Below are 27,623 nucleotides of genomic sequence, written 5' to 3'. Positions count from 1 at the left end.
TTAATACACGCAACATAACTTAAAATGGTGTTTATAAAATTAAAAACTGTTTTTTTCTTGCCAAAATAAATCAAATAAGACATTCTTATTGGAATATAAAAAAATGTAATAGACATTCTGTGAAAATTTCTGTGCTCTGTTAAACATCATTCATTCATTCATTTTCTTTTTGGCTTAGTCCCTTCATTAATCCCCTTAATTTCCACAGTGGAATGAACTGCCAACTTATCCAACACATGTTTTACGCTGCAACCCATCTCTGGGAAACACTCATACACTCTCATTCACACACATACACCATGGACAATTTTAGCTTACCCAATTCACCAATAACGCATGTCGTTGGACTTGAGGGGGAAACCAGAACACCCAGAGGAAAACCCACGCAAACGCGGGGAGAACATGCAAACTCCACACAGAAATGCCAACTGACTCAGCCGAGGTTCGAACCATTGACCTTCTTGCTGTGAGGCGAAAGCACTACCTGCACCACCATGTCGCCCTCTGTTAAACATCTTTTGGGAAATATTTTAAAAAGAATAAAAAATTCAAAGGGAGGGTAATAATTTTAACTGTGTATATATATATATATATATATATATATATATATATATATATATATATATATATATATATATATATACACAGTTGAAGTCAGAATTATTAGCCCCCCTGAATTATTAGCGCCCCTGTTTATTTTTTTACCCAATTTCTGTTTAATGGAGGGAAGATTGTTTCAGCACACTTCTGATCATAATAATTTTAAAAACTTATTTCTAATAACTGATTTATTTTATCTTTGCCATGATGACAGTAAATAATATTTCACTTGATATTTTTCAAGACATTTCTATACAGCTAAAGTGACATTTAAAGGCTTAACTAGGTTAATAAGGTGAACTAGACAGGTCAGGGTAATTTGGCAAGTTATTGTAGAATGATGGTTTGTTCTGTAGACTATCAAAAAAAAATTTGCTTAAAAGAGCTTATAATTTTGTCCCAAAAATAGTTTTAAAAAAATTCAAAACAGCTTTTCTTCTAGCCAAAATAAAACAAAGACTTTTTGTCTAGACGAAAAAATATTATCAGACATACTGTGAAAATTTCCTTGCTCTGTCAAACAAACATCATTTGGGAAATATTTAAAAAAGAAAAAAAGATCAAAAGGGGGCTAATAATTCTGACTTCAACTGCATATATATATATGTATATATATATATATATATACATACACACAGTTGAAGTCAGAATTATTAGCCCCCCTGGATTATTGATTATTAGCCTCCTGTTAATTTTTCCCAAATTTCAGTTTAACAGAGAGCTAATTCTTTTTAACACATTTCTAAACATAATAGTTTTAATAATTAATTTATAATATCTGATTTATTTTATCTTTGCCATAATGACAGTAAATAATATCTAGAATACTAGATATTTTTCAAGACACTTCCATGCAGCCTAAAGTGACATTTAAAGGCTCAACTAGGTTAATTGGGTTAACTTGGCAGTAAATGGTAATTAGGCAAGTTATATTGATGGTTTGTTCTGAAAACTGAAAATTTTAGCTTAAGGGGGTAATAATTTTGACCTTAAAATGGTTTTAAAAACATAAAAAAACAGCTTTTATTCTTGCTGAAGTAAAACAAATCAATTTAAATATATATATATATATATATATATATATATATATATATATATATATATATATATATATATATATATATATATATATATATATATATATATATAAATCAAATTAAATATATATAAATTGCAGCACTTTTCAGAGTAGTACAGATGTTTCATATTTATTATTACAAATAAATATGTGTTTCCTCACTACATTAAAATTCCTAACATAAATTTTGTGCATGATTACTATGCTTATAATTGAAATTGTTTTGTTTTCTTTTTTCATTTTACCTAAAGTGATTTTGTTGATTATACCTACAGACAATAAAATATCACTGTAATGTGATTTTGAATGTGCTTTACTAACTAGTTGCCCATAGTTTGCGATTCACATGTTCTCCATTTATTTCCCCATTCAAACAGCATTCTGTAGGCTTATAACTTGTAGTTAGGGTTAGGGTTTTTTTTAATTATCATTGTTAGAATACCTTAACTATTTATTATATTTAACTATATACCGGCTGATTTATCATGAAACTAAGTTTCAATTCATAATTAAAATTTACAAATTTAATACCGTTTTTATGAACTCGTGTAAATGATTCAGACCAAATAACTAATGATTGTTGAATGAAATCTGTGTCATCTGCTGAATTAAAATGCATTTGCTCAAGTGGCACAGAAACGACATATAAAATAATAATTAAATGTATGTAAACTGAGGGTTTAAGTTTAAAGATATTAGTGTATTTACATTGCAATTACAGTAAAATAATGTTATGAGATTAATGTTTTAAAAATAAAATTCTGATTATAGAAACATGGACTGTTGAGGGGGGACTTAAAAATTTTACATTAGGTTTTTTTTAGTTTGCAGAAAGTCCTTACGATTTAGTTACTGAATCTTTCGCACAAACAATTCGTTCAGAGTGACTGATTAATTCAGAAAAAACACCTCTATGTTGCTTAAAGAGAAGAGCAACAACAATGAGTAAACTAGAGACATACATAACCTGTGCAGAGTGATTATAAGTCACGACAACACACAATTAAATACATACTTTGCAAGCTAGAGAAAACAATGAAGCTCCTGTCAAGGACTGACAATACAATAATCGTCATTGGCGCTGATACGTCCGTTAACAAATAGCCAGCAAATTCCATGTTACAGGGTAGGTTATTGCATTGATCATCAAAAAAAGGACAAGAACAAACACAGCACAAGGTTGACTTAGCTATACTGTGGTATTGCTGTGAAAATGAACTTGAACCATGTATTACCTATACAGCATCTCTAGGCATCCCACAGTGATCAGTGATCACTCCTCTTCAGTCATGATCAATCCCATTACTTGCACTCTGCTAGTGTTTGAGGAGGAGAGCGGGTTCAAGTTTACTCTGCTTTTTAAGATGCTTTGTCATTTTTATTTGCTGTGGTTCATGATTCATGTTTACTGTTCATTCATTCATTCATTCAGTCATTCAATCATTTTCTATTCGACTTAATCTGGGGTCACCACAGAGAACCACAACTCATTGGCGTGGGTTTCCTTCAGGTGCTTCGTTTTCCCCCACAGTCCAAAGACATGCGCTATAGGTGAATTGGGTAAACAAAATTAGCCACAGTGTATGAGTGCGTGTGTGAATGTGAGAGTATACAGGTGTTTTCCAGTACTGGTTTGCGGCCAGAAGGGCATCCGCTGTGTAAAAAATATGCCGGAATAGTTGTTGGTTCATTCCGATGTGGCGACCCCCAATAAATAACAGCCTATTCAAATGTCATCACTTGATTGAATGTACTTTATCGGTGGTTATCAGCTGATAGATATAGGCCAGTAGGGGCCTTCTGCACCTACTGGTAGGCTCAGAAAGCTGTTATTATCCATCCACATGGTCAATTAGATATAGATCACAGCTGTGGCTTGAAGTTGAATTATTTATTTAATTATTTATTAAATTCTGTATTAATTTTATTTTATTAACCTCTACCTACCCCAACCCTAAACCCAATCATCACAGTAATGTACAAACAGATCTGGATCTGGAGTCTTGCTTTTTTATGTGGATGGATGATAAAAGTCTTCTAAACCTACCAGAAGGTGCATATTTATCAGCTAATAAGTGATAACCATATCTATTAGTTGAAAACCACTGATAATGCCCATTCAATTGAGGGATAACATTTGAAGCGAGTGCAAATAAGGGACTAAGCCGAATAAATGAACGAATGAATGAATGAATAAATGAATGAATGAATGAATGAATGAATGCCATTAGTATGAAAAGGATCAAAAGTTTTTGGCATCACTGTCCCATAGCAATCGTTTTACCTATAAATTGAAGAGAAACTGCGTTTAACTACTGCGTTTAATTTTTCACAAAAATTTAGGTTGAAGCACGTATTTCGACCCTTTGTTTTAAAAACTTCCAGTTGCCATCCCTGAGCTGAAAAACACTTACATTCCTCTCTGTAGTCTCACAGAAAGGAGAGGAGAATCTGAGGAGACTGAAGGAGGAGAATCGTCCCGGTCCCATTCATCTGCCTCCAGAGAGACTAGGTAATGCAGAGAGGAAACACATGGGAGTCTTGATCTTGAGGGGAAAAAAAAACAGTTAAGCCTCTAAAACTTCAGATGTATTCATTCTCGCAGGTGGCAACGTTTCATTGGAAGAAGTCAGACAGAAACAGTGGGTGAATGCACGGAACTCAAAGATTGAAAAAAAGGTTTACAGTAGGAAGTTAATTTCCTAAAATCCTTTATGTGTGTTGTTTAATGTACTTAACGGTATATTTGAAAATCCATACAGGTCAAAAAGGAGGAAATGGATAAAATGAAAAGACAGGCAGAGGAAGAAACAAATGAGAAGATGAAGGCCAAACAGCGAGAGAAGGTATACAAGACATTGTTTACATCTGACTTTTTACAGCAGTCCTGCAGGGTATTCTGTGACTCACATCTATACAACTTCATCTGGTCCTCTGTTTTGTGTTCGAATTAAGTGCTGTTTTTATGATGCCTTTGTAATTCAGACTTTATAACTCCAGATGTCACTGCAGGCAGCACACGCGTTATCAAATTCTCTGCAATTAAATGAGATATTAGACTTCAGCCTTCAGTGCTGCTGCCACATTAGGTTGTGTGATTGATGACTCCAATTATTCCAGTGACCACAGACACCAAAGTTCCTAAAATATGCTCTGCTTGCCAGATCTCAAATTTTAGGGATATAATAACCTTAGGACAAGTTGAAAAAGATTCAACTTTATTTTAGTTGTCCACAGTACAAGTAAAAAGCAAATTAAATGCTGTCTGCATCAAACAAGAAGTGCAAAAGAATGATTGTGTAATGATTAACAAATGGGTAACACTTTATTCTAAGGTGTTCTTCATGTTCCGTATATCCTGTAGTATCCATAATTACATGCAACTAACCCTATACCTACTCACATTGTAACTCTAAACATATAGTAAGTACAGTCTATGTAATTAATTATTATTTTATCCATTCATTCACTCATTTTCCTTCAGCTTAGTGCCTTTATTCATCAGGGGACGCCACAGCGGAATAATCCGCCAACTTATCCAGCATATGTTTTACACAACGGATGCCCTTCCAGCTGCAACTCAGTACTGAAAAACACGTATACACATTCATTCACATGCATACACTACGGTCAGTTTAGTTTATTCAACTCCCCTATAGCGCATGTCATTGAATTGTGGGGGAAGCCGAAGCACTCAGAGGAAACTCACATGAACACGAGGAGAACATGCAAACTCCACACAAAAATTCCAACTGACCTAGCAGAGACTCAAACCAGCGACCTTCTTGCTCTAAGGTGACAGTGCTACCCACTGAACCACTGTGTGTCCTCCCCCTAATTATTATTATTCAGAAGGTAAATAAATAATAAAACAGTTAAAGTAAAAGTAAAGTTTAAGTAAAAAGTTAAGTGTAACATGGACACCTTAAAAAAAAAAAAATAAATAAATAAAAAACTGCACTCTTCTGTAATCAAACGATTTAATACAATGTCAAAATATGTTAATTATGTTGACCAAAAAAGAACTAATTTTGTGGTGAAAATGTGATAAATTAGAAAAATATAAAAAAAGATTAGAAAAAATAGAATATTTTTATAATTTGTTGTCTATTTGTTTGTAAATATCCAAGATTAATGGAACTTAAAGAGAAAAAGTGACACAAATACCTAATGATGTTTTCATTAAAAAGGCTGAACTCCACTCTGCATTTCAAGTCTTCCATTGTACATGTCGAACTACTGGACAAACTGGTAACAGAGGTAACCGGTCAGCTGGTAAGTAAAAAAAGGAAAGATGTCATACCGTCATTTTAAAGATGAAATACAGCCATACGTAGCTTTGGCTACATAATTTGAGATCTTCAGAAACGTATATAAGGCTATGTTTCAGAATGAGCCTATGTTGGAAGCAGTACAGGCTCATTGTGAATACGTAACCCTGTTTACATTTCTGGAGAGCACAGATTATGTATCCAGAAGTATGTCTGGCTATTTAGTCTTTAAAAAGAATGCTACGGGCTAATATGAGGCCACTGATGGCTTCTGATTATTTGAGCGGTATCCGCCAACCACTTACCTTCGTGTGGACGGCTTTTTTCAGTGTTACCAGTTTGCCCAGCTCACCCCCTGTACATTGGCAGACTTGGATCGTAGATCTGAGTTGACTGCGACGATGGGCTTTGAGTCCGGTAAAGAACGCAAAAATTAATAAATAAACAACAGACTAAAAACTGAAATCACGCGGCCTGACAGCTTTTGTTTTTCTAGATTGATTTTGAAAACAATATCAATTGGGTTTAGATGGGGGGGTGGGTGGATAGGTCTGTCAGTTGACAGCAAGCTTGCCTAGTTAAGTAAAGTGTATATTGCGCCCTCTGGTGGATTTATGTGAGAAGAGGACGTGCGAGAGGAATTTGTGATCATCAATAAGCAAACACAACAGCCTCTAGAGGATTTGCAAAAACAAAAACTTATAGAAGATGTACCTGGTTGAACCTTGGATCCAGGAGGAACAATGCCGTTTTCGTCTGGGCCGTGACACACTGGATCAGCTCTACACCCTCACCATGTGTCCACATGTGTTTTTTAGACTTGGAGAAGGCATTCGACCGTGTGCCTTGTGGCATTCTGTGGAGGGTGCTGTGGGAGTATGGAGTCAGAGGCGCTTTGTTATGATCTGTCTTGTCCCTGTATAAACAGACTAGGATTTTGGTTAGCATTGCCAGCAATAAGTTAGACTGTTTAGTGCATGTTGGGCTCCAGCAGGGCTGCACTTTGTCGCTAATTCTGTTCATAATTTTTATGGACAAAACTTTAAATCAGCAGGATTTCATCTCTGTTATTCACAGAAGATGTTGTTCTGTTGGCTTCATCGAACATGGATCTTCAGCATGCACTGGGGAGGTTTGCTGCTGAGTGTAAAGTAGCTGGGATGAGAATCAGCACTGAAGTCTAAAGCTATGGTGCTCCACCGGGAAAAAGGTGGATTGCCACCCCCAGGTTGGAGGAAAGTCCTTACGCCAGGTGGAGGAGTTCAAGTATCTTGGGGGTTTGTTCATGAGTGAGGAAAGGTTGGAGCATGAGATGACAGGCGGATCGGTGCAGTGACAGTAGTAATGCAGTCGATATACTGGTCCTTTGTGGTAGAAGAAGGAGCTGAGCCGAAAGGCAGAGCTTTCAATTTACTGGTCAATATACGTTCCTACACTCACGTCTGGTCATGAACTTTGGGTCATGACCAAAAGGACAAAACCTTAAATACAAGCGGCTGAAATGAGTTTCCTTCGCAGAGTGGCAGGGCACACCGTATTGACAGGGTGAAGAGCTCTGTCACCCAAGAGGAGCTCGAAGTAGAGCCGCTGTTCCTCCACATCGAGAGAAGTGTGTTTTGGATCTGTTTCGGATGCCTCCTGGATGCCTACCTAGGGAGGTGTTCCAGGCATGTCCCACCGGGAGGAGGCCTCGGGGAAGATCCAGAACATGCTGGAAGGACTATGTCTCTAGGCTGGCCTGGGAACACCTCAGGATCCCCCAGAGGAGCTGGAGGAAGTGTCCAGGAAGAGGGAAGTCTTGAATTCTCTCCTAAGACTGCTGTCCCTGCGACACGGCCCCGGATAAGCGGATGAAAATGACATGACGGATGTACCTCCATTTACGTATTTTGCAGTCCCCAGAAATGTAGACCTGGGTACATATCGGCAATGAGCTTGGGTTGGTATGAGATGTGCTAAATGAATACATATTCTTTACCTTACCTTAATAGTGATAGTTCAGTAGTTTGAAAGTACAGTAGAAACAGTACTGTAACAGAAACAAAAAAACAACAGTATTATCTGAAACATCTTTCATTACATGCATATTGTACACTATGTCTTTTGTTATAAGAATATCATTTGATGTGACAATTCAAATGAACAAAACAATTGATATTTAGCAACAAAAAAAGGAACACAGAACCACAATGTTTAATCTTATTTTCAATGGATTAGCTTTTAGTTCATGTTGCATATTAAGATGAGATTGGATAAAGCATGTAAACATCTGCACTCATCACTTTTGATGCATTGAATTGCAGGCCAATAAGCTAGAAATGAGGAAAAAGCAAGAAGACGAAAGGAGAAAGCAGCAACACCAACAAGACAAACAAAAGTATGTCAATATTTTTCTTGCATCTTTCTAGATTGATTGTGTGCTTTGTTTAAAGGAGGAAATAGGGTGTTAAGCTGCTATTGGCAATTACTCAAAATAAAGAAAAGAAAAGAACCATGAAGGTTTACTTTTTGTAAGTTCAACAGAAAATATGTCATTGTTTAGAGCTCCTGGCAAGAGGTGATTGAAATCACAGGCAAGGAATCCTACACGTTATTGAAATCATCGTTTCATCTTATCTGTGCTGTTGGCAGTAAAACATCTGTCATCATTTAATCTCATGTCAATGCAGATCCACATGACTTCAAAATGAAACAGAAGGAGAAATGTGTTTTTCATGCTGCTATTTTTAAAACGATGAAAGCAAACAGTGACCAGACGTAGGGAAAATGGGTAAATAAAAGCATCAGAAGACATGTAGTTCATATTTAGTGCAATTTTGCACTATATTAAATTGTTTTAAACTCTTATTGTTTTGTGTAAGAATCATTTATTTATTAATTTTCCGTCAGCTTAGTCCCTTTAATTATCAGGGGAATGAACAGGGAAATGAACCGCCAACTTATTCAGCATATGTTTTACACAGTGGAAACCCTTCCAGCAGCAACCCAGTGCTGGGAAACACCCATACACTAACATTTACACACCTACACTACAGCCAATGTTGTTAGTCCAATTCACTTATACCACATTTCTTTGGACTGTGGGGTAAACCCGAGCACCCGGAGCATTTCAGGACAATGAACTCTACTTGTAAAAACAATTATATAATGCTACTCTCTGATGATTTGAAGGGATTCTATTATCCATACTTGTAAGGAAAAAAGCATCTACTAAATGAGTAAATGCAAATTTTTAACTACTTTTGGTGGTCAAGTATTTGCAGTTCATAACAAAATACATTCTAATGTATTCACCCCAACCTTTGTGTGCTAATATGCGCCCTTTACAATATTATAAGATATAAATTTGGTTAGCATCAGAATTAGGTGTAATGCATTCCACGGTTACATATTTAAGGATAGAGTAATATCAGAATTACATTTTAAATTTGTGTAATTTGATAACAGTAACTAAAGTCAATGTAATTCATTACTTGCGTTACAAATGTAGTTTTTAGAAGAATTTTTTTAATTTATTTATTTATTTTTTTAATCACGGCTTAATGAGCATGCGCTTTTAAATTGCTGGAAAATGCAAGTTGAAAGGGTTGCCGTCGAGAGTTATTGTTTCTTCAAGTGGAAATATCAGACATTACGTTGATTTCATTGAGCGTAAAAACAAAAATATTGCTGTGAAATTCAGTCCGGTCTCCAAAGAACTTTCGACTGCTTTTAACTTCACCAGACACTTGTTCAAGCATTTGAACAGAAAGCATTCTATGAAAATTCTCGTCACCAAGGAGGACATTGGTGCCCAAAAACACCAACTCAACTACACTATCAAATTGCTGAAGATCTTTTCTTTATTTGCTGGTGTTTTTTCTAAATGCATTTGCTTTCTTAAAATGCAGCTCGTTAGGCTCTCTCAGCCACTGTAGAATCGTAGAGTCGTAGTCAAATACATAGGCGATAGTCAGTACAGACAGGCAACAGGCAATGTAAACAAACAAACAAAGTGAGGGTCAAAAACACAGCAAGACAAGGCAAGGAAACCGCATCGTAATGTTCACAAAACTGTACAACAAGACTCACCACTATGTGTGTGTGTGTGTGTGTGTGTGTGTGTGTGTGTGTGTGTGTGTGCGTGCGTGTGTGTGTGAGTGTGTGTGTGTGTTTGTGTGTGTGCTGTCTTTATAGTCTTTGAGCAACGTCAACTGTATCTGAGTGTGTCTCATCACCGAAACTACAGTAGGAACAGGTGTGTGTATGCGAAGTGCATGTATAGAGTTGTAGTCCATAATATGGCGGATCTGTAGTCTGTTAGCAAACTGTTTGCCAGCAGAGTGAATTATGGGAGAATTTTAGGTTGTGGGTAAAGTTTTTAAGTCTTGAAAATGTCAAGCTGCTGTGATCAACCCATTGTAATGATTTTCAGTGAATATTAAATTATTAAATTTATTCAGTTTATTTAGCATTTGTATAGTTATATTTTATATGTTTTAAAAATAACTTCAAAGAAAAGTTAATATGGAATCAGAGTACAGTAGTAGTCAGTAATTTGTAATCTCTTACTTTTTTTAAAGTAGCTTACTTTAAGGTTAGTTTAGTGCTTTGAAAAACAGTGCACTTTTTTTGTAATTTCTGGAAGAAAGACGCTGAAATGGGTTTGGAACAACATGCGGACAAGTGAATGACAACAGAGTTTTCATTTGTTTGGATGAACTATCCCTGTAATCATAATTATGTCCCTTCCTCCTGCAGGAAAACAGAGGAGTTTCTTCAAAGATTTGAGAGGTCCTCCAGTACCGTTTCCATGGCAGCCAGCAATTCCATACCAGCATCACCCTGGGTAAGACAGAGGCCAAAAATGCATTGTGTGCTCCATAGGCCCAAGTTCAAGCCTCTTGTGCATAGCTGTGGCGCTGAGGTTAGAGCCCAAGGCACTGGAATAATTCACACCAATTGATCTGACTTTGATGTATGTTTTCAAAGTAAACAGTCCTCACTCGGGAGCTTTCTTTGACATGGCACATTGGACTGCATGGAGGAATCGGCTTGCTGCAGAGCTTGTTTCTCTCCAAATGATCTCCTCATTAGCCGCACACAATCGGAGAGCCTTCAAAGTTGTAAACATGTAGCCTTCCTGTAGCCTTAAGCGAGCTAGCGCAGAGAAGCAAGTGTTGCTTCTGAATGGTGAGGCAAGCAGAGTTCAGGGGACTTCCCAGAGTTCACAGCGAACACAAAAGCAAGAGAGGGGTCTGTGAGAATGCAACAAAAAAGAGAGTCTGGTGTGGAATAACCTGTATGGTTTGAGCAAAAGTACCGGGAAAGGAGCCAGAGTCTCAGCCCATGATATAAACAGTCTGACAGGATGTGTTAATTAATGCTAACCTCCGCAAATTTACAGCTTCAGATCAGTAGTATAATTCTGCGGTTACCAAACAAATAGATAAAGATCATGCTTTGTTTTTATTTATGTTTTTTAAGAGACTTAAAAGAGACTTTTGATGAATCATAAACGGTACAATGATTTCAACAATGCCAGTGGCAGGAGAAATTCCTTTCTTTATTAGAAGGTAATGACTACTCCTTGGAAATGATTTTTAGACGTAGCTACAAAAAAAACAACATAGGCTCATTCTGAAAACGTAGCCATATATACATTTCTGGAGATCCAAAATTATGTAACCACATATGTATGGCTGCATTTTGTCTTTAAAACTGATGATACAGGGCAGTATTACACCATTTCTTTTCGCACTAGCAGCTAACCACTCCTCATGGATGGCTTTCCCATTGTTACCAGTTTGTCCTGTGGCTGGCAGCATATACCGCTGGATTTTAGATGCATAGACAAGTTGACCACAACAATGAAGTTCGAGTCTGGCTAAGAAAGCTTCCAGAAAGTGGAAAGACAAAAACAGAATCCAAAAAATAAAATAAACTACTAAACAACAGGGTAAGTATGTGAAAGCATAGTAAAAATTAGGTGGCTTTCTTTTTCTGGATTGCTTTTTAAAACTGTCGGTTGGGTTTAGGGAAGTGGGCGGGTGGGTCAATTGGTGACAGCAGCCTCTGGTGGATTTATGCGAGAAGAGCAAGCACGAATGGCACTCGGTGAAAGAAATTTGAGTTTTCACAAAGCATACACAGCGGCCTCTGATGAATTCGCTAAAACAAAAACTACAGAAAAATGTAGCTCCTGGGACGTATTTTGCGGTTTGCAAAAATGTATATAATGGTATGTTTTCAGAATGAGCCTGGGTTGAATTGTTCTTTGATGTCAACAGGAAAGTGTAAAAATTCTCCAGAAATGGTTTTACATGCCCTTTCCCTACCCTAGGAATTCGCTCCTATATGATATGGTTGTTTTTTTATATATATTTGAATGGTTCTAAATATTAATGAGCTCTGCTTTAATGCTCAGGCAGCTCAGGTCAGTAAATGACGATCACAGAGTGTGACGTACTCTGAAATACACCCTTGCAAAATAATCATGCTACAGTTGTCAAAAAAAAATCTAATTGAGTAATTGAGAGGTTTAATTTAGCTAGAAGAAGTAAGTAAGCTGTCTTTATGCCATCAGAGTTACCTAGTTTGCTACAGAGTTGTGTTGTGGTTGAGAGTAATCTAAATTATAAATATACTCCACAAAAGAAGCGGATGTATTTAGAGTTGTATTTTGTTGTTTTAATTTATATAAAAATGCAGGAATTAATATAGACAAGGGGTGCTCAATCCTGCTCCTGGAAATCTACCTTGCTGCAGATTTCAGTTGCTACCCATATCAAACACACCTGAACCAATTAATTAGGACCTGAACACCACTTGATAATTACAGGCAGGTGTGTTTGATATGGGTAGTGTCACACAACCAGCGATCGCTTCCCAGAGGATCCCTGGTTTTCACACGAACTCTCTAAACTACATTTCCGCTTTTCCCAGGACTACATTTTCATACATGCACTGCTCCCAGACACGCACGTCTGTTCAGTCATCTATCCTGATTGCAAACACCAGCTGGACCTTGTTCACAGACTGATTTCACTCCATTCATAAGCCACTCTACCACGCTACCAGTTTGCCAAGTCTTGTTTTCCCAGTGTGACATTACGAAGCGTTTCCCTGTCTTGTTTCTCCGTGTCTCGATCCCAGCCTTGTACCTTTGTTATCCTGTATAGCCGCCTGCCTTTTGACCATTTGCCTGTTTAACGTTTACGATTCTGGACTGCCTTAATATACCCGTTTGCACCTGATGACCACTGCTTGCCTGACATTGAATAAACCTGCATATTGGATCTTACCTCCTGTTGTTTCCTGTCACTCCACCCCAGTCGTGGTAACAGAAGACTCGGCCAGAACATGGATCCAGCGGGCATTCAAATCATGCGTCTCCGTCAGGAAGCCCAGTCAATTGAGGAATACGTGGAGGACTTCATTAATCTAGCCCACCGTACAACCTTAAATAAGGTATGCCTTATGATTTTCTTTCATGGCGGACTGTCTGAACTCCTATACTCCAATATACCCCTTTACGGACCCCAATGGACTTAAGAAAAGTATATTGATCTAGCCATGCAAATGAGTGGATCTTCCTTCACCATAGGAGAGGTGGACGAAAATCCAAATAATCTTTTGGGGGGGGGCTGTAGAGAGCAAGACCCGCTGGCTACGGGGCTTGCGAACCATTGTCCACAGCCAGCTCACAAGATGGCCGCTCCCAGTCAGCCAGCTCACAAGATGGCTTCCAGTACAAGTTCTGTTCCTGCTCCTGAAAGGCCATCTCCAGAGCTGCCATTCCCTCCAGAGCTGCCAGACCGTCCAGTGCTGCCAGATCCTCCAGTGCTGCCAGATCCTTCAGAGCTGCCAGACCGTCCAGTGCTGTCAGATCCTCTAGAGCTGCCAGAATCACTGCTACCGCCAGAGCTGTCACCGCCAGAGCTGCCACCGCCAGATCTCCCACCGCCGGTGCAAGAGCCGACGCCGCAGCCAGCGCCTCAGCCAGAGCCGACGCCACAGCCAGCCCCTCAGCCAGAGCCGACGCCGCAGCCAGCGCTTCAGCCAGAGCCGACGCCACAGCCAGAGCCGACGCCGCAGCCAGCGCCTCAGTCAGAGCCGACGCCTCAGCCAGCGCCTCAGTTAGAGCCGACGCCGCAGCCTGAGCTTCCCGAACGGCCGCCGCCGCAGCCTGAGCTTCCCGAGTGGCCGCCGCCGCCTGAGCTTCCCGAGTGGTCGCCGCTGCCGCCTGAGCTTCCCGAGTGGTTGCCGCCGCCACCTGAGCTTACCGAGTGGTCGTCGCCTGAGCTTCTCGAGTGGCCGCCGCCTGAGCTTCCCGAGTGGTCGCCGCCGCCGCCTGAGCTTCACGAGTGGCCACCGCCATCTGAGCTTCCCGAGTTGTCGCCGACTGAGCTTCCCGATTCGCCCTGTCGGCGCCATCCAGACTCCTCGTCCTGTCGGCGCAATCCAGACAGCTCACCCAGCCGGCATCTTCCAGACTCCTCGCCTTGCCGATCCCAACCCGGCTCCTCGCCCTGTCGGCTCCCTACAAGCCTCCAACCCTGCCGGCTCCTCGCAGTACTCCAGGTCCTTCGCTGCCACACGATCCAGGACCACTGCAGCTCCACTCTCCGGGTCTTCCGCAGCTCCCGTCTCCAGGCCCTCCGCAGCTCCACGCCCCAGGTACGCCCCAGCTGCATGGTCCTGGCCCTCCATCCCTCCCCCTGTTCCGCCTCCGCTCCGCCTCCCGCCTGAACAGTAGTGGAGTGTCTGGAATCCACTCCTAGAGGGGGGGCTATGTCACAAAACCAGCGATCGTTTCCCAGAGGATCCCTGGTTTTCACACGAACTCTCTAAACTACATCTCCGCTTTTCCCAGGAGTACATTTTCATACATGCACTGCTCCCAAACACGCACGTCTGTTCAGTCATCTATCCTGATTGCAAACACCAGCTGGACCTTGTTCACAGACTGATTTCACTCCATTCATAAGCCACTCTCTCACGCTACCAGTTTGCCGAGTCTTGTTTTCCCAGTGTGACATTACGAAGCGTTTCCCTGTCTTGTTTCTCCGTGTCTCGATCCCAGCCTTGTACCTTTGTTATCCTGTATAGCCGCCTGCCTTTTGACCATTTGCCTGTTTAACGTTTACGATTCTGGACTGCCTTAATATACCCGTTTGCACATGATGACCACTGCTTGCCTGACATTGAATAAACCTGCATATTGGATCTTACCTCCTGTTGTTTCCTGTCACTCCACCCCAGTCGTGGTAACAGGTAGCAACTGAAATCCGCAGGAAGGTAGATCTCCAGGAACAGGATTGAGCACCCCTGATATAGACCTTTACATAAACAGATGAGTCTTTGACGTTTATCAGCTTTCTTTAACTTCAGAAAAATCACAGTAAGAGCTGAGTGATATGACTTGATGCATGAACGTGCATTACACACTTATATTCAGCCATTTAAATGTGTCTGGTTCCACAATACAAACATATGCGGCAACTTTCGATTATACACATTAAACAAATCAATCAAAACGTATGCATCTTTTCTTATGCTCTTTTACTTTCCTTTTAAGTCATTTTCAAAATAAGAGTCTCACATACATATTAAGTATACAAGCTTAGATTGATGTATAAAAAAAGGGAAAAAAATCGTTGTATTCTCACTAGAAAACATTATGGACAAACAAATGCTTCCTTGGACATGCATATTAATGATCCGATGTAAATAATCAGTCTATTTTCACCAGAATTTCACACTTATAGGATTTACACAGGAATGAGAAAACAATGGTGTTTAAGGCTACGGGATGTCATTGCCATGTACTAAACTCTGACAATTCAGCTATTCCAAGGAAAATCCGGATATTCATTCTAAGGCACCTTTAAATGTCCCTTCATGTACCTTGAAATGTGCAGTACTGTTTAATGTGTGTCAAAATTACAACAGAAACATGAAAATAAATTGAGACATAGTGTAGCCACTCACCTTTTAATAGATAACCAACAGCGTTTCATTTATACTAGGTATGGGAAGATTCATCGATATGTATCGATACGCGGTCATGCGCGTGCACGATGCGAGTGCATCGGTTGAGCAGCAGAGGATGAATGAAATTTTGGAAGCAAATCGAGATGCATCGGTTTTTGCGAGATGCATCGATTTTTCCGAGATACAGCTTATATTTTTAATATAGAATGTATTTTTTTATTTATTAACAAGTGTTGTCAACCTGTTTTTGGCGCATAATTTAATCGACCTACATAAAGTAAGCCTTAGCAACGGATTTGCGGATGTGTACACTTACACTACAACTCAGTGTATCAGGTGTGCGGATGAAGCTAGTGGTGCGCCCTCAGAAAGCGCGAGAAGCAAAACAAACATTTTATTCCTCACTGAGTTTTAAATCTAAAGTATGGCAAGCAACATTATGGATTTAAGGATGGACGACATGACAGGACAGATGCAATTTGCAAAATGTGCCGCGCATCTGTAAAATACGCGGGCAGTATGACTAATCTGAAATCTCACTTGAAACGGCGCCACGGTGTTGTTGTGAAAGCATCTTCCAGTGTTCCTGCATCCCCGGCTTTCGCACTGCTTCAACCAGCTCCAAAAGTGGTCAGAAAAGCATTGCAAGTTTTTTTTTTTTCTGTGCGCAACAGTTTTGTGCGCTCTACGCCAATAACGAATGCTATTGCATTGTTCATCTGCAAAGATATTCAGCCTAGTGTCACGGAGAACGAAGGTTTTAAACACCTCCTCCTGTTAATTTTTATTTAATTATAATAATAATAATAATATTAATAATAATAATGATAAAAATAATGGGTGTCACGGTGGCACAGTGGGTAGTTTGACCACCTCACAGCAAGAAGATTGCTGGTTTGTTATATTTTTATTAGCCTGTTGTTTACAGTGACAGTGATGTTTCAAAGCAGCATAACACTGCTAGTTCACGACCTTAAGTTTCGAATAATCAGTGGCAAAATATCTTTGTAAAACTTGTTTTCATAGTTGAAAAGTTAAATCACAATTCTTGTTTTGCAATGGGAAACCTTTATGTTGAAAGAGTGCAAATATATATATTTTTTTAATATATATTGCACTTATACATTCTGTTTATCTTGAAAATACTTAAATAATATGTGCTATATGTTCTAAAATGGCCCTCTACTGTAAACTAACACTCTGGCTCTGAGAGAAGAGCCAGTTTGTAAAAAAAGTCTTGATTTTGCTTGGTTAATAAATAATCAAACTCATTCAATGGCACAGCATCCTCTTTCACATAATCTCATAAACTTGATCTAATTAGTTAGTGCTGAAATATTGCATCGTATCGTGATATGGGTGTGAATCGTATCGTGTTGCAACGCAATATGTCACAAATGTATCGCTAATATATCGGATCGTATTCCTTGTATCGAGATGCGTATCGGATCGGCATTATAGCTTAGATGCCCAACCCTAATTTATACCATAGCTCTCCCATTCACAGTCGTTGAGCTAAAGCACATCAGACTTGACAGACACAGTTTATAGTAGCAAAGCCAAGTCTGTTTAACAGTTTTTCAGCTTTAAAACATTCACTTTTTTGGCTTGAGACTTCCGGTGTCATTCAACTCCATTTGTTTTCAGACATTAATAATGGCTTGTTAAGCTGTTTGATGTTGTAAACTGATATTTTCTTATTACAAAATTCAACTTTTTATGTACAGTATAGTCATAAACACACCTGTTTGTAGAGCAAATAGTTTGAGCGTTTTCTGACGTTTATTATTCATACTTATTTCCCCCAAAGGCAGTTGAGCCAGAAGTTCTAAAACAATCACCAAAACAAATGCACTTCCACATTGACGAATTGTGTGCTGATTGTACTTGTTTACAGTACATTTTAACATTGCTGCCATTGGGGTTCTTGTTAAAATATGTGGTCTTTTACTCATTCTTTCACATTAAAGTCCATGTGAAATGGACGTTGCTGAGACTTTTGTGTCAGTTTGTTGATGTGCTTGCAACTAAAACTGAAAATTGAGTGTGGGGCGGGGCTTTCTTCTCTGCATCATTTTCTTACAGCAAATTAATAGTGAGAGAGGCGTGGTTAAGGTTATTGATTGACAGTTGCTATAGAAGTCCTTGTTGACATCAACAGAAGGACATCCACTTCAAATGTGGATGCAAATGGTCCAACTTTGATTTTCAGATAAATATTTTTTTCAGTGAATTAACTTGCATTGATTAATTATCCAATGTAAGAATAAAAATGTGAGCTGTCAAAATAAATATTTAAAATTTTGTTTTCTTATGGACTTTAAAGATTTAAGTTCTATTGCACCTCTGTTTTCATCACAATGCAAGTTTTACATTGACAGCACTCACATTTAAAACAATAACTATGTTTCCATCCACCTAATTTTATGTGCAATTTGGATATGTGCTTAAAAATTGGTTGATGGAAACACCACAATGCACATAACCTGTGAAAATGTGCATTAAAAAACGTATGCACATAACTAAGTAGGATAAACTTTTTACTCGATAAGTAAAGATGCGCATAAACTACGATGGAAACAGTTTTATTAACCAAATTCCAGGATGTGCATTAAAAAGTAATGTGATTTTCTTATATCATGTATATAAGATCATGTGACGATAAAAATGTGACAAATCAGCAGAGTGAGCACATTGTAAAGCATCTGAAATGTTGTTTTGGTCATTCTAAAACACCTTAAACATTTCAGTATTAGTTTTATTATATTATTATTGACCTCCAGAATAGTCAAAATTATCTGTGCTCCACATCTCATGCCTTAAAATGCCACCAGGAATTCATTGTGTCAGCAATGTCTTCTGAGACGCAAGTAGTTTATTAAATAAAGAAAAGATTCACGCAACTTCTCCTACTGCTGTAATTTCTATTTTTATATTTGATATTTGGTGCCAGTTAACCAGGAAATGACAATTTTGTTCTCTTTGACTCATTGTATGGAAACGCTGCTTTATTCGCACTTCTTACAGTATATACGTTATTTCAGTTTGGCACATAGATTTAATCGCATTTTTGGATGGAAACATAGCTAATTACCAACCCAGGCTCATTCTGACAATGTACCTCTATAAACATTCATGGAGACCATCAGATATGTCCCAGGAGCTAGGTTTTTTGCACTTTTTGTTTCCCTGAATTCACAAGAGGCCGCTGTGTACACATTTTGAGATCTCAGATTTTTCTTGCGAGTGCCATTTGCGCCTACTGTTCTCTCGTAAATCCACCCGAGGCCTGACTGTTTGACTGACCAATCGACTGACCCATGCTCCCTCTTCCCTAAACACAACCAATTATATTTTAAAAAGCACAGAATTACCCGCTCGCCCACTTCCCTAAACACAACCGAAAAATTTAAAAAGCAATTCAGAAAAAGAAACCTCGTCTGATTTGTACCACATTCTCACCCTGTAATTTACCTGTTTATTTTATTTTTTGGCTTCTGTTTTTGTCTTACCTGCTTTCTGGAGTTGTTCTTTGCCAAACTTGAACTCGTCGTTGTGGTCATCTCCTCTGTGCGTCCCAAGTCCACCGACGTACATGGTTAGCTAATTGGACAAACGGGTTACAGCCGGAAAGCCGTTTATACAGAGGTAAGCTGTCATCTGGTAAGCGCGAAAAGGATCAGCGTCATACCAACCCACAGTGTTCATTAAAAAAAATTAAATGCAGTCTTACATACTTCTGGCTCCATAATTGTATATAGGGCTACGTTTTCAGAATGAGCCTATGTTGCTTACAACTATGGTTACATCCACTCTGATAATGAAATGTGATTTTGGCATTATTTAGATTAAACTTCACCACATGTAAATGTGATCAAAGTTCATAATCTTAGTAGCATACACAAATGCTAAGTTTTGTTCAGACAGCTGCCAATATAATTTGCTTGAGAATAAGAAACTGTGCAGTACAGTTATTGCAAAGTTCATCGCGGCACCAAATAATCATCCATGACAATGAGTTTTATGTTTGGTAAACAAAACAGTAAACATAACCGCACGCCCGTAGCAAATGATCAGAATAATGAATAGATTAATGATGAGATAATGAGAATAATGTCATATAAGCATCTTACTATGAAGAGATTGCCACATTCTGTCTCACTCAGTGGCAATTTGCCCCAAGCTCTAGTTAATTTCTGGTTTTGACTGATGGGGATTGAGGGCTGGGCTGACCGAGAGAGGTTTGAGGGCTGCCTCTTATGTTGCACAAACCACTAAAAGTGGCATCTGACAGCACAGTTAAAAAATGGCATCGTCTCGTGTCAAGCAAATGATGTTTTGTTGTGCGGCTTTCAAAACTGCTTGGCGATTGTTCCTTGTTTGAGATTTTCGAGGACTTCCCTTTGGATGACTAATGGGGAAAATCCCTCTTATAGACAGATCGTGCATTAGGGCTGCATGGTCGTGGTACACAACATGCAACAGTGTTCTGAGCACAGCTCTGTCTCTCTCGACTCACCAGGCCATTCAATTGTGCTTTTCTCTTGCTGTATTGACTTAAGTGGCTGGACGGCTTCCAGGCAAAGTAATGAAACGCTCCAACCTAAATGTCGTAGGCCCGCCGATCAAAGTGTTTGTGGAAAGACGGGTTCTTGATGTGGTTTTGTGGCCACCGAGTATTGTTATGCTTTCAGTGATGCTTCCACAAGACAGATTAATCTCCTCCATATCCTCTGTTTGTGCAAAGGATCCTTTGTATTGGCTTCCCAGGATGCCAGGCCCAGGTCGTCCCACCTATTCCCCTTACTCTCTGGCCATTCCAAACAGAGCAGCCCCTGCCTGCTGTCCCCAGGCCGTCTGACCAAACACACAAAGGATCTCTTCAGCTTCCAAGCGCTCTACTCGCCCCTCCTTGCAGTGTGTTTCTGAACAGGGCTATGAGAACTTCAGAGGAACATCACGGCTAACATGCATTTCAAAGCCCAGTTTCACACTGGACCTCTCAGGGGTTTTGTCAAGGGATGGGTCACAGGGATTGATTTAATCTTCCTGCTGCGTTTAGCTGTTGAACAGTAAAACTCTCTAGGAGAAGTTGCGCCTTTAAAGCACCACCTACAGACTAGTCAGACATTTGATTTGCAGCATAAAGTCTGGTTTTCTTTGCAGCTTATTCTGGCTATAGCTCAAAGTATACTTTGTTTTTTTCTCTTACGTAAGTGTATGTGCACATTCAAATTCACAGACTTTTTATTTAACAGAATTTTACAACTTAATAAATCAGAAAGTGCAGTTTTGAAATTGTATTTGCTAGTAGCTGCCTCAAATTTATATGGTTATTAACCTCAATGGATTTGACAATCCATTGAGATTAATAACTATATGTCTAGTTGAAGTCATGGGGGTCTTACCAAGCCGCCTTTAAGATTGACTTCTTTAAAGGCACCTAGGTTACCCCTTTTTTTCAGATTTAATATAAGTGTTTTGCGTCTCCAGAATGTATATGTAAAGTTTCAGCTCAAAACACTCATCATATTTTTCATTATATCTTTTACAAGATTCTATTTTATACATTTTTACACCAGGGAGCGGTTTTGTCGTACTGGACCTTTAAGGCTAATCCTCCCCGCCTACCATTTATACGTACCTTTCTGCGTGCCTTAATGTCCTCCTTCGGCTGCGTCAGATAACAGGCAGACATAGAGGAAGCAGGTCTCACGTAGTGTTTGTGAGAAATACTACAGTAAGAACTTTGCCAATGCGTATTGGTTGTGGAGTTGCATCGTTGACTTGTCGTTACAAAGTTCATGCGCGCGCACACAGATACACAGCGCAGACACACACACACACACACAGACAGACAGAGCACGCATTTTGCTTTGCGCTCTTTTTGCACACAAATGTGACAGGAGACAGGTTAATCTCCACTGCTGTTTGGATATGTTAATGTACAAATATACCTAATTTAACGTCCACAAACAGGGATTGAAGCATCTTACTTTATAATTGTTCTGACACGCGGCTGTGCTGATGAAGTAAAGATGAAGTAAATCGCTGTACTTCATCACACACATGCACTGTTTTAAAAGTTTTTAAACATGTGAATCTTACTCTTGATCAAATTTGATGATGTTTAATTATCCTAGCAAACTGATCAGACCTTTTATTCCTGGTTGATTTGCGCACGTCTGGTCTTGTTGATATAATTATACACGTGACTACCAGGACATGTAAATGCGCAGCTGTCAAACAATTCGTTGAGCGGGGGCACCGTTTTTATTTTGTTAAATTGAAAAAAAAAGGACTGGGTGTGTTTATATCTCCCCAATATGACGGTCTATACACTATAGCTACACATATGTCTGTCCAAAAGCTTGAGAAGTACATTTTTCACCATAGTTGCCCTTTAAAAACTATGATCTTCACTGCATAATAGATGTACGATATAAAGTGGGTCTCAGACTGGACAAGAAGCCCTTAATTAAATTCTAGTTTTCCTCGCCGTATTTTTAAAATATGGAAATGTAGTTTATCCCAGTATTTTCAATAGAGTTTCATGATCTTTCATCTCATTTTATGTTCAAACAAGTAAATGAATGCTTAGATCTATTTAACTGTATTTAAATACATTACAAAATTGATGCTGTAAAAGGAACCTTATGAAAGTGAATACAGCCACATTAACCTTTCACCAGAGGTTTATCGCTGGCTGAAAAAAAACTAGTAGTGTATATAGCCCTTTGTGTTTTGATTTTGTGGCATCCCTAGTGTGTATTAAAATAAATTAGCTTAAAGCTAAATAAACAATATATAGTTAGGTGATTTGGGACAAGTTTGATCATAACACACTGCAGCATTCACAATTTTGGCAAATCAGTTCTTATTTTATTTGAGAACTGTTGGCTGGATGTTTTTTTAAGTTGATCTTTAGTCAGATTTTGTCAACATCACACAAACACACTAGGAAGGAAATTTAACAGCAAATGAAATATGTGTTGTATTGAGCCAACAAATGTCTTTCTTGCCAATAAAGTTGAGAGAAGTCATTAGTACAAAAGGGAGTACAAATCTGCATAACTGGTGGCAGTAATTTAGTTAGAGATTCCAAATTTGCTGTGGTTAATGTTCAAACTCTCCACGAATTATATGCCAGATGTCACAAATTTTTGCTATGGTTCTAAGGGCTACCAGAGACTTCCAGTGCTTGACTTCTGCTGTGTTTTTGAATGCAGAAATTCTGTCTGACAAATGTGTGTGAATCTGTATAGTGTGCTAAACCAAAATCCAGCCTAATTATTCAGGGCGTTCAGGAAACCCAACATAGTCAATTATACAGTACATACAGTACATCAGTCAAATGCAGTTTTCATTGTATGTGTGTGTGTGTGTTCTGTTTCTTCACAGACTAAATGTCACGAGTACAGGGAATCCAGAAGAGCAGAGGAGAATGCAGGCCTGCTTAAAATGCAAGAGGAGCAAAGAAGAAAGGTACAGAACAAAGGAAGCGAAACAGAACTTACCAACATCACCTCCACTTTTGGTTGCGCAGCTAAGAATTTGGGCTTAGCCAAGACAAAGAACTAACTCTGCCTAGCATGTGCTATTGATTACTATGTTCTAGGTTATAGGAGGTAGTCATGGATGGAGTACTGTAGGTGTTTTCCAGCTGGCTGTATAATGGTATTTCTGTGGCTTTGAATGCCTCCATGCCAGTCAAACATAAATTGAACTCACTGATATGCATCAAGAACGAAAGGCTAGCCTGAACTCTCATGTTGATATTGTTGTTTATTCATGCAAATGTTCAATTAAATTGTTGCAGCCGCAGATATTGAATGATTTTTACATAAGTAGAGGAGACATTTCAGTTAGAGATGAGATTTTCATTAACTTTCTTTTTCCAGGCAGCAATCTTGGAGGAGAAGCAAAAGCAACAGGAGGAGGACAGGAAGAGACAGACTGAAGCTGACCATCGGCGGTATGGGCGTTTAATCATGACAGACCGCTTTAAAAACCATGACTGTCAGAATTAATAACTGGCCCTCAGACTATTAGTGAAACGGCTTCTGCTGTGCATTTTTCTAATTTAATGCACTTTTTATACAAATTATACTATCAAAACTGCACTCTGAATGAAGATATTATTTGGAAAGATTAATTATTGATTCAATAACAGTGATTTCATGGTCATGGAATTTTTGGGGATATCATAGACTATTCTAGACATAGAAAATCAGCTAATTTTATATTTGTTTTTGTCCGAGTAATGAACAGTAAAACAATGAAAGCCAGTACAAAAAACTTTTGAAAACATCAACTGCACTAACCTAAAATTACTTGTCAGTAAAACAAAAAACATTTAGTTAGGTTAACATAGGATTATTAGTTTTCTGGGGAGGTGAATTACTCTGTAACAAAACTTTTTATGTTGTGCCAACTGAACATTTTTTGTCTGTAAAACTATTTCTTTTTGTTTTTTCATGTTTACTCAATTTTTAAAAACATTAGTTGCACTGACCTACAGTAAAATGTCTGAAGTTGAGTGAACAAAATAAAACTCTACAATACGTTATCAGAACCAACAAACCTATTTAATTGTTCAATTGAAAAAAAAAAAAAAAACTTAAACAGAGACAAATGTAAACAAAACATTTATTAGACAGATTAGAAACAGGACAGGAGGCAAAACATCTATCTTGGTAAATAAGACAAGAATCAAAACATGGCAGGACCAACTAGGGATTCCTGACGCGGAACTGGGTTTCAACACAGTGTCAGGATCCTGAAGTGCAAGTGTTTCGAAACACTGCACTGAAGCATGATCCGAAACACTAGGTCACATGACTAAAGCGATTCAAAGCATCTGACATTTCAGAAGTTAGATTGACAGGATCTGGAAAAAACTCTTTTTTTTTAATTTTCATTTTGTTAAAAAAACTTCCATATATATGATATACAGTTGAAGTCAGAAATATTAGCCCCCTGGTTCTTTTTTTCCACAATGTCTGTTTAACGTAGAGAAGATTTTTTTTCAACACATTTCTAAACAAAATAGTGTTAATAACTCATTTTTAATAACTGATTTATTTTATCTTTGTCATGATTACATTAAATAGTATTTCACTAGATATTTATCAAGACACTTCTATATAGCTAAAGTGACATTTAAAGACTTAACTAGGTTAATTAGGTTAGCAGGTTAGGGTAATTAGACAAGTTATAGTATAATGATGGTTTGTTCTGTAGACTATCAAAAAAATTACATAGCTTAAAGGGGCTAATAATGTTGATCCTAAAATGGTGTTTAAAAAAAAAATTAAAAACTGCTTTTTTCTATCTTTATTTCTAAAAGAAAAAATATATATCAGAACTACTGTGAAAATTTCCTTGCTCTGTTAAACATCATTTGGAAAATATTTAAAAAAGAAAACAAAATTTAAAGGGGGGCTAAAAATTCTGACTTTAACTGTATATAACAGTCTACATGTGCTTAGCGTTTCTTTTTGTAGAGCGAACTAGGTATGTGAGATGAAATTTCACATTAAAAGTCTTTCTTATGACATTAATGACATTAATTTTATTATTAGTGTTACTATTATATTTTTGTCATTGTTGTAGAGGTTTTAAATACTCCAACCTTTATTTTTTAAGGGAGGAAGTCTGAACTTAAAGTAACAAGTTAGTAGAAGCTTTTTTGGGTGAACTTGCAAAGGTTTGCTCACAAAACTAATCTTTTTAATTTAATGAAGAAAATTTTGATTTAGGTTAAGTAAACGTATGACATTTTTTATGATTTTTGTTAAACCAACAAAAAAACAAGGAATCTCAACTCTTTTTTAGATTTTTTACAGTGTGGAATATCAGGGATTTTTATTGGTTTTTCATTTTTTAAATTTTACTTACTTGCCTTTTATTGATTTGAATGTTTTTTTATCATGCTGTTTCACGTTTTCCCTGTCTTGTTATGGTTAGGCTATTTTTCTCTGCCATTTTGATCCTTTTCCTGCTTGGCAACTAATTAATAGTTACCAGGCTGTACCTGCTAAAATACTACCTGTGCCTGTTTTTGTCTGCTAAGAGCTCAACTTGTCCCTCATAAAATGACTGATTTTGAAGTGACTTTTCTCAGATTTGTGGCAATATTTACAGCATATCTTTTGTTGTTTTGCTGTGAAATATACCTTAAATTACACTTCTTAACTCTTTATTTGTTTGACATCAATAATCATTGATTTCTCCTATCAATGACAACTTGAGGTTTTCTCAAACCAGACTAGAACTTTCTATATGCAAATGTAATATTATTTAATATAAAACAATCCAGATAGTGTGGCAAGACATGCAAAAGTGCCTTTTCTGCAAAAAGAAAAAAAAATTGGTTCTGTATTTCTTAATTTGTGTAATTTTTTGTTCTATTTATTTACGATTATAAATTGCATTATGTAACCTTGATTTCTGCTCTGTCAACAACTGATGTTGAAAATTCAACTCTACAGTTTAACAAAGTGACATTTATTGGTATTTAAGTAGTTTGAACCGATGTATTGTTTGAGAAATAATAAATAGACAATTATTTCCATAAAATAACAGAAAAAAGTACTGGTGGTTCATTACCAGGTTTTTGTACCATAACTTACAACACCAATTCAGACATTATGTCACTTTAAACTTTGGAAAATGTCATTTAAAAAAAATTCAAAACATCAACTTTAATGGAGAAAGGATCAAGATCCCATATTAAAATTATTCATTCATTCATTTTCTTGTTGGCTTAGTCCCTTTATTAATCCGGGGTTGCCACAAGGGAATGAACCGCCAACTTATCCAGCACATTTTTACCCAGCAGATGCCCTTCCAGCCACAATCTCTGGGAAACATCCACACACACTTATTCACACACACACACTCACACTACAGACAATTTAGCCTACCCAATTCTCTGTACTGCATGTCTTTGGACTATGGGGGAAACCGGAGCACCCGGAAGAAAACCCACACGAACGCAGGGAGAACATGCAAACTCCAACTCCAAACCAGCGACCCAGCAACCTTCTTGCTGTGAGGCGACAGCACTACCTACTGCGCTGCTGCATCGCCATATTAAAATTAAAAAGCATAAATAGCAACATGAATCACAAAATACAGCATCAATTAAAAAAATTGCAGGCTCATCTAAATATGAATTATGGCTTAAATCTAGAATTCTGGAGAGACTGCCTATCGCAACAGTTGCCTGTCTTTGAATTTATTATAGTCAGTGAAAGTCAGGGAATTAAACTTTTGGCTTAGAGTGTGAACCCTGCAATGATGACTTGTGTAAAACCAGATGATCAGGTTTCCCAGCATTATTTGAAATGATTCATCTTTAGCTTCTTTGGAAGAGCATTATTCAAATGAGTTTGAACTATTGTTTCAAAATACTTTTAAAATAAATATAGTCAGGCTTTACCAACCCTGCATCACTAAGGCTACTGTAGAATGATGCTTATAATTGACATTTGGCTTTAGTTTTTGATTCTGTATTAGGTCAGTATACACAACCCTGGAAGAATTCAATAAAAGAACTCAAACTGAAAAAAAGAAACTATTGCATCACACATGATGTGAATTGCACCACAATATTCCTAGAAGTTGTGGATGATGCAATCATAATTAATTGCTCTATGTGTGCAGTATGTATATTGTATGCATATACTATATGT

General features: G+C 38.0%; 2 protein-coding genes across 7 annotated transcripts in view; both read left to right on the top strand.

Annotated features, from left to right (window-relative positions):
- Window positions 1-27,623, top strand: part of epsti1 (epithelial stromal interaction 1) — a 54,939-nt gene that overhangs the window by 4,418 nt on the left and 22,898 nt on the right. For 4 of the 6 annotated variants that reach the window (XR_015499294.1, XR_015499293.1, XR_015499295.1 and 1 more), the window contains exons 3-9: window positions 4,107-4,190; window positions 4,284-4,357; window positions 4,441-4,524; window positions 8,253-8,326; window positions 10,690-10,777; window positions 23,326-23,409; window positions 23,826-23,899. Coding sequence is in view for 1 of the 6 variants with exons in the window: in XM_087267663.1 (XP_087123789.1) it covers window positions 4,107-4,190; window positions 4,284-4,357; window positions 4,441-4,524; window positions 8,253-8,326; window positions 10,690-10,777; window positions 23,326-23,409; window positions 23,826-23,899 (562 nt within the window). In the remaining 5 variants the exon portion in view is untranslated. Of the gene's footprint in view, window positions 1-4,106; window positions 4,191-4,283; window positions 4,358-4,440; window positions 4,525-8,252; window positions 8,327-10,689; window positions 11,473-19,699; window positions 23,410-23,825; window positions 24,185-24,284; window positions 24,528-27,623 lie in introns of those variants that run through there. The other 2 variants (XR_015499296.1, XR_015499297.1) reach the window with 2 other exon arrangements.
- LOC147842316 (uncharacterized) lies at window positions 13,263-15,463 on the top strand. Its single transcript, XM_087267666.1, has 2 exons — window positions 13,263-13,398; window positions 13,535-15,463. The coding sequence occupies exon 2, from the start codon at window positions 13,639-13,641 to the stop codon at window positions 14,677-14,679; it is 1,041 nt and encodes a 346-aa protein (XP_087123792.1). The 5' UTR covers window positions 13,263-13,398; window positions 13,535-13,638; the 3' UTR covers window positions 14,680-15,463.

This window comes from Danio rerio, chromosome 9, assembly GCF_052040795.2.
Source record: "Danio rerio strain M-AB ecotype USA chromosome 9, GRCz13ab, whole genome shotgun sequence".
NCBI lineage: Eukaryota > Metazoa > Chordata > Actinopteri > Cypriniformes > Danionidae > Danio > Danio rerio.
This window is presented reverse-complemented; position numbering and strand designations above follow the sequence as displayed.

Bases quoted from the DNA above. Each gene is read 5' to 3' on its own strand.
- LOC147842316 (XM_087267666.1), top strand. From the start codon at position 13,639: ATGGCCGCTCCCAGTCAGCCAGCTCACAAGATGGCTTCCAGTACAAGT.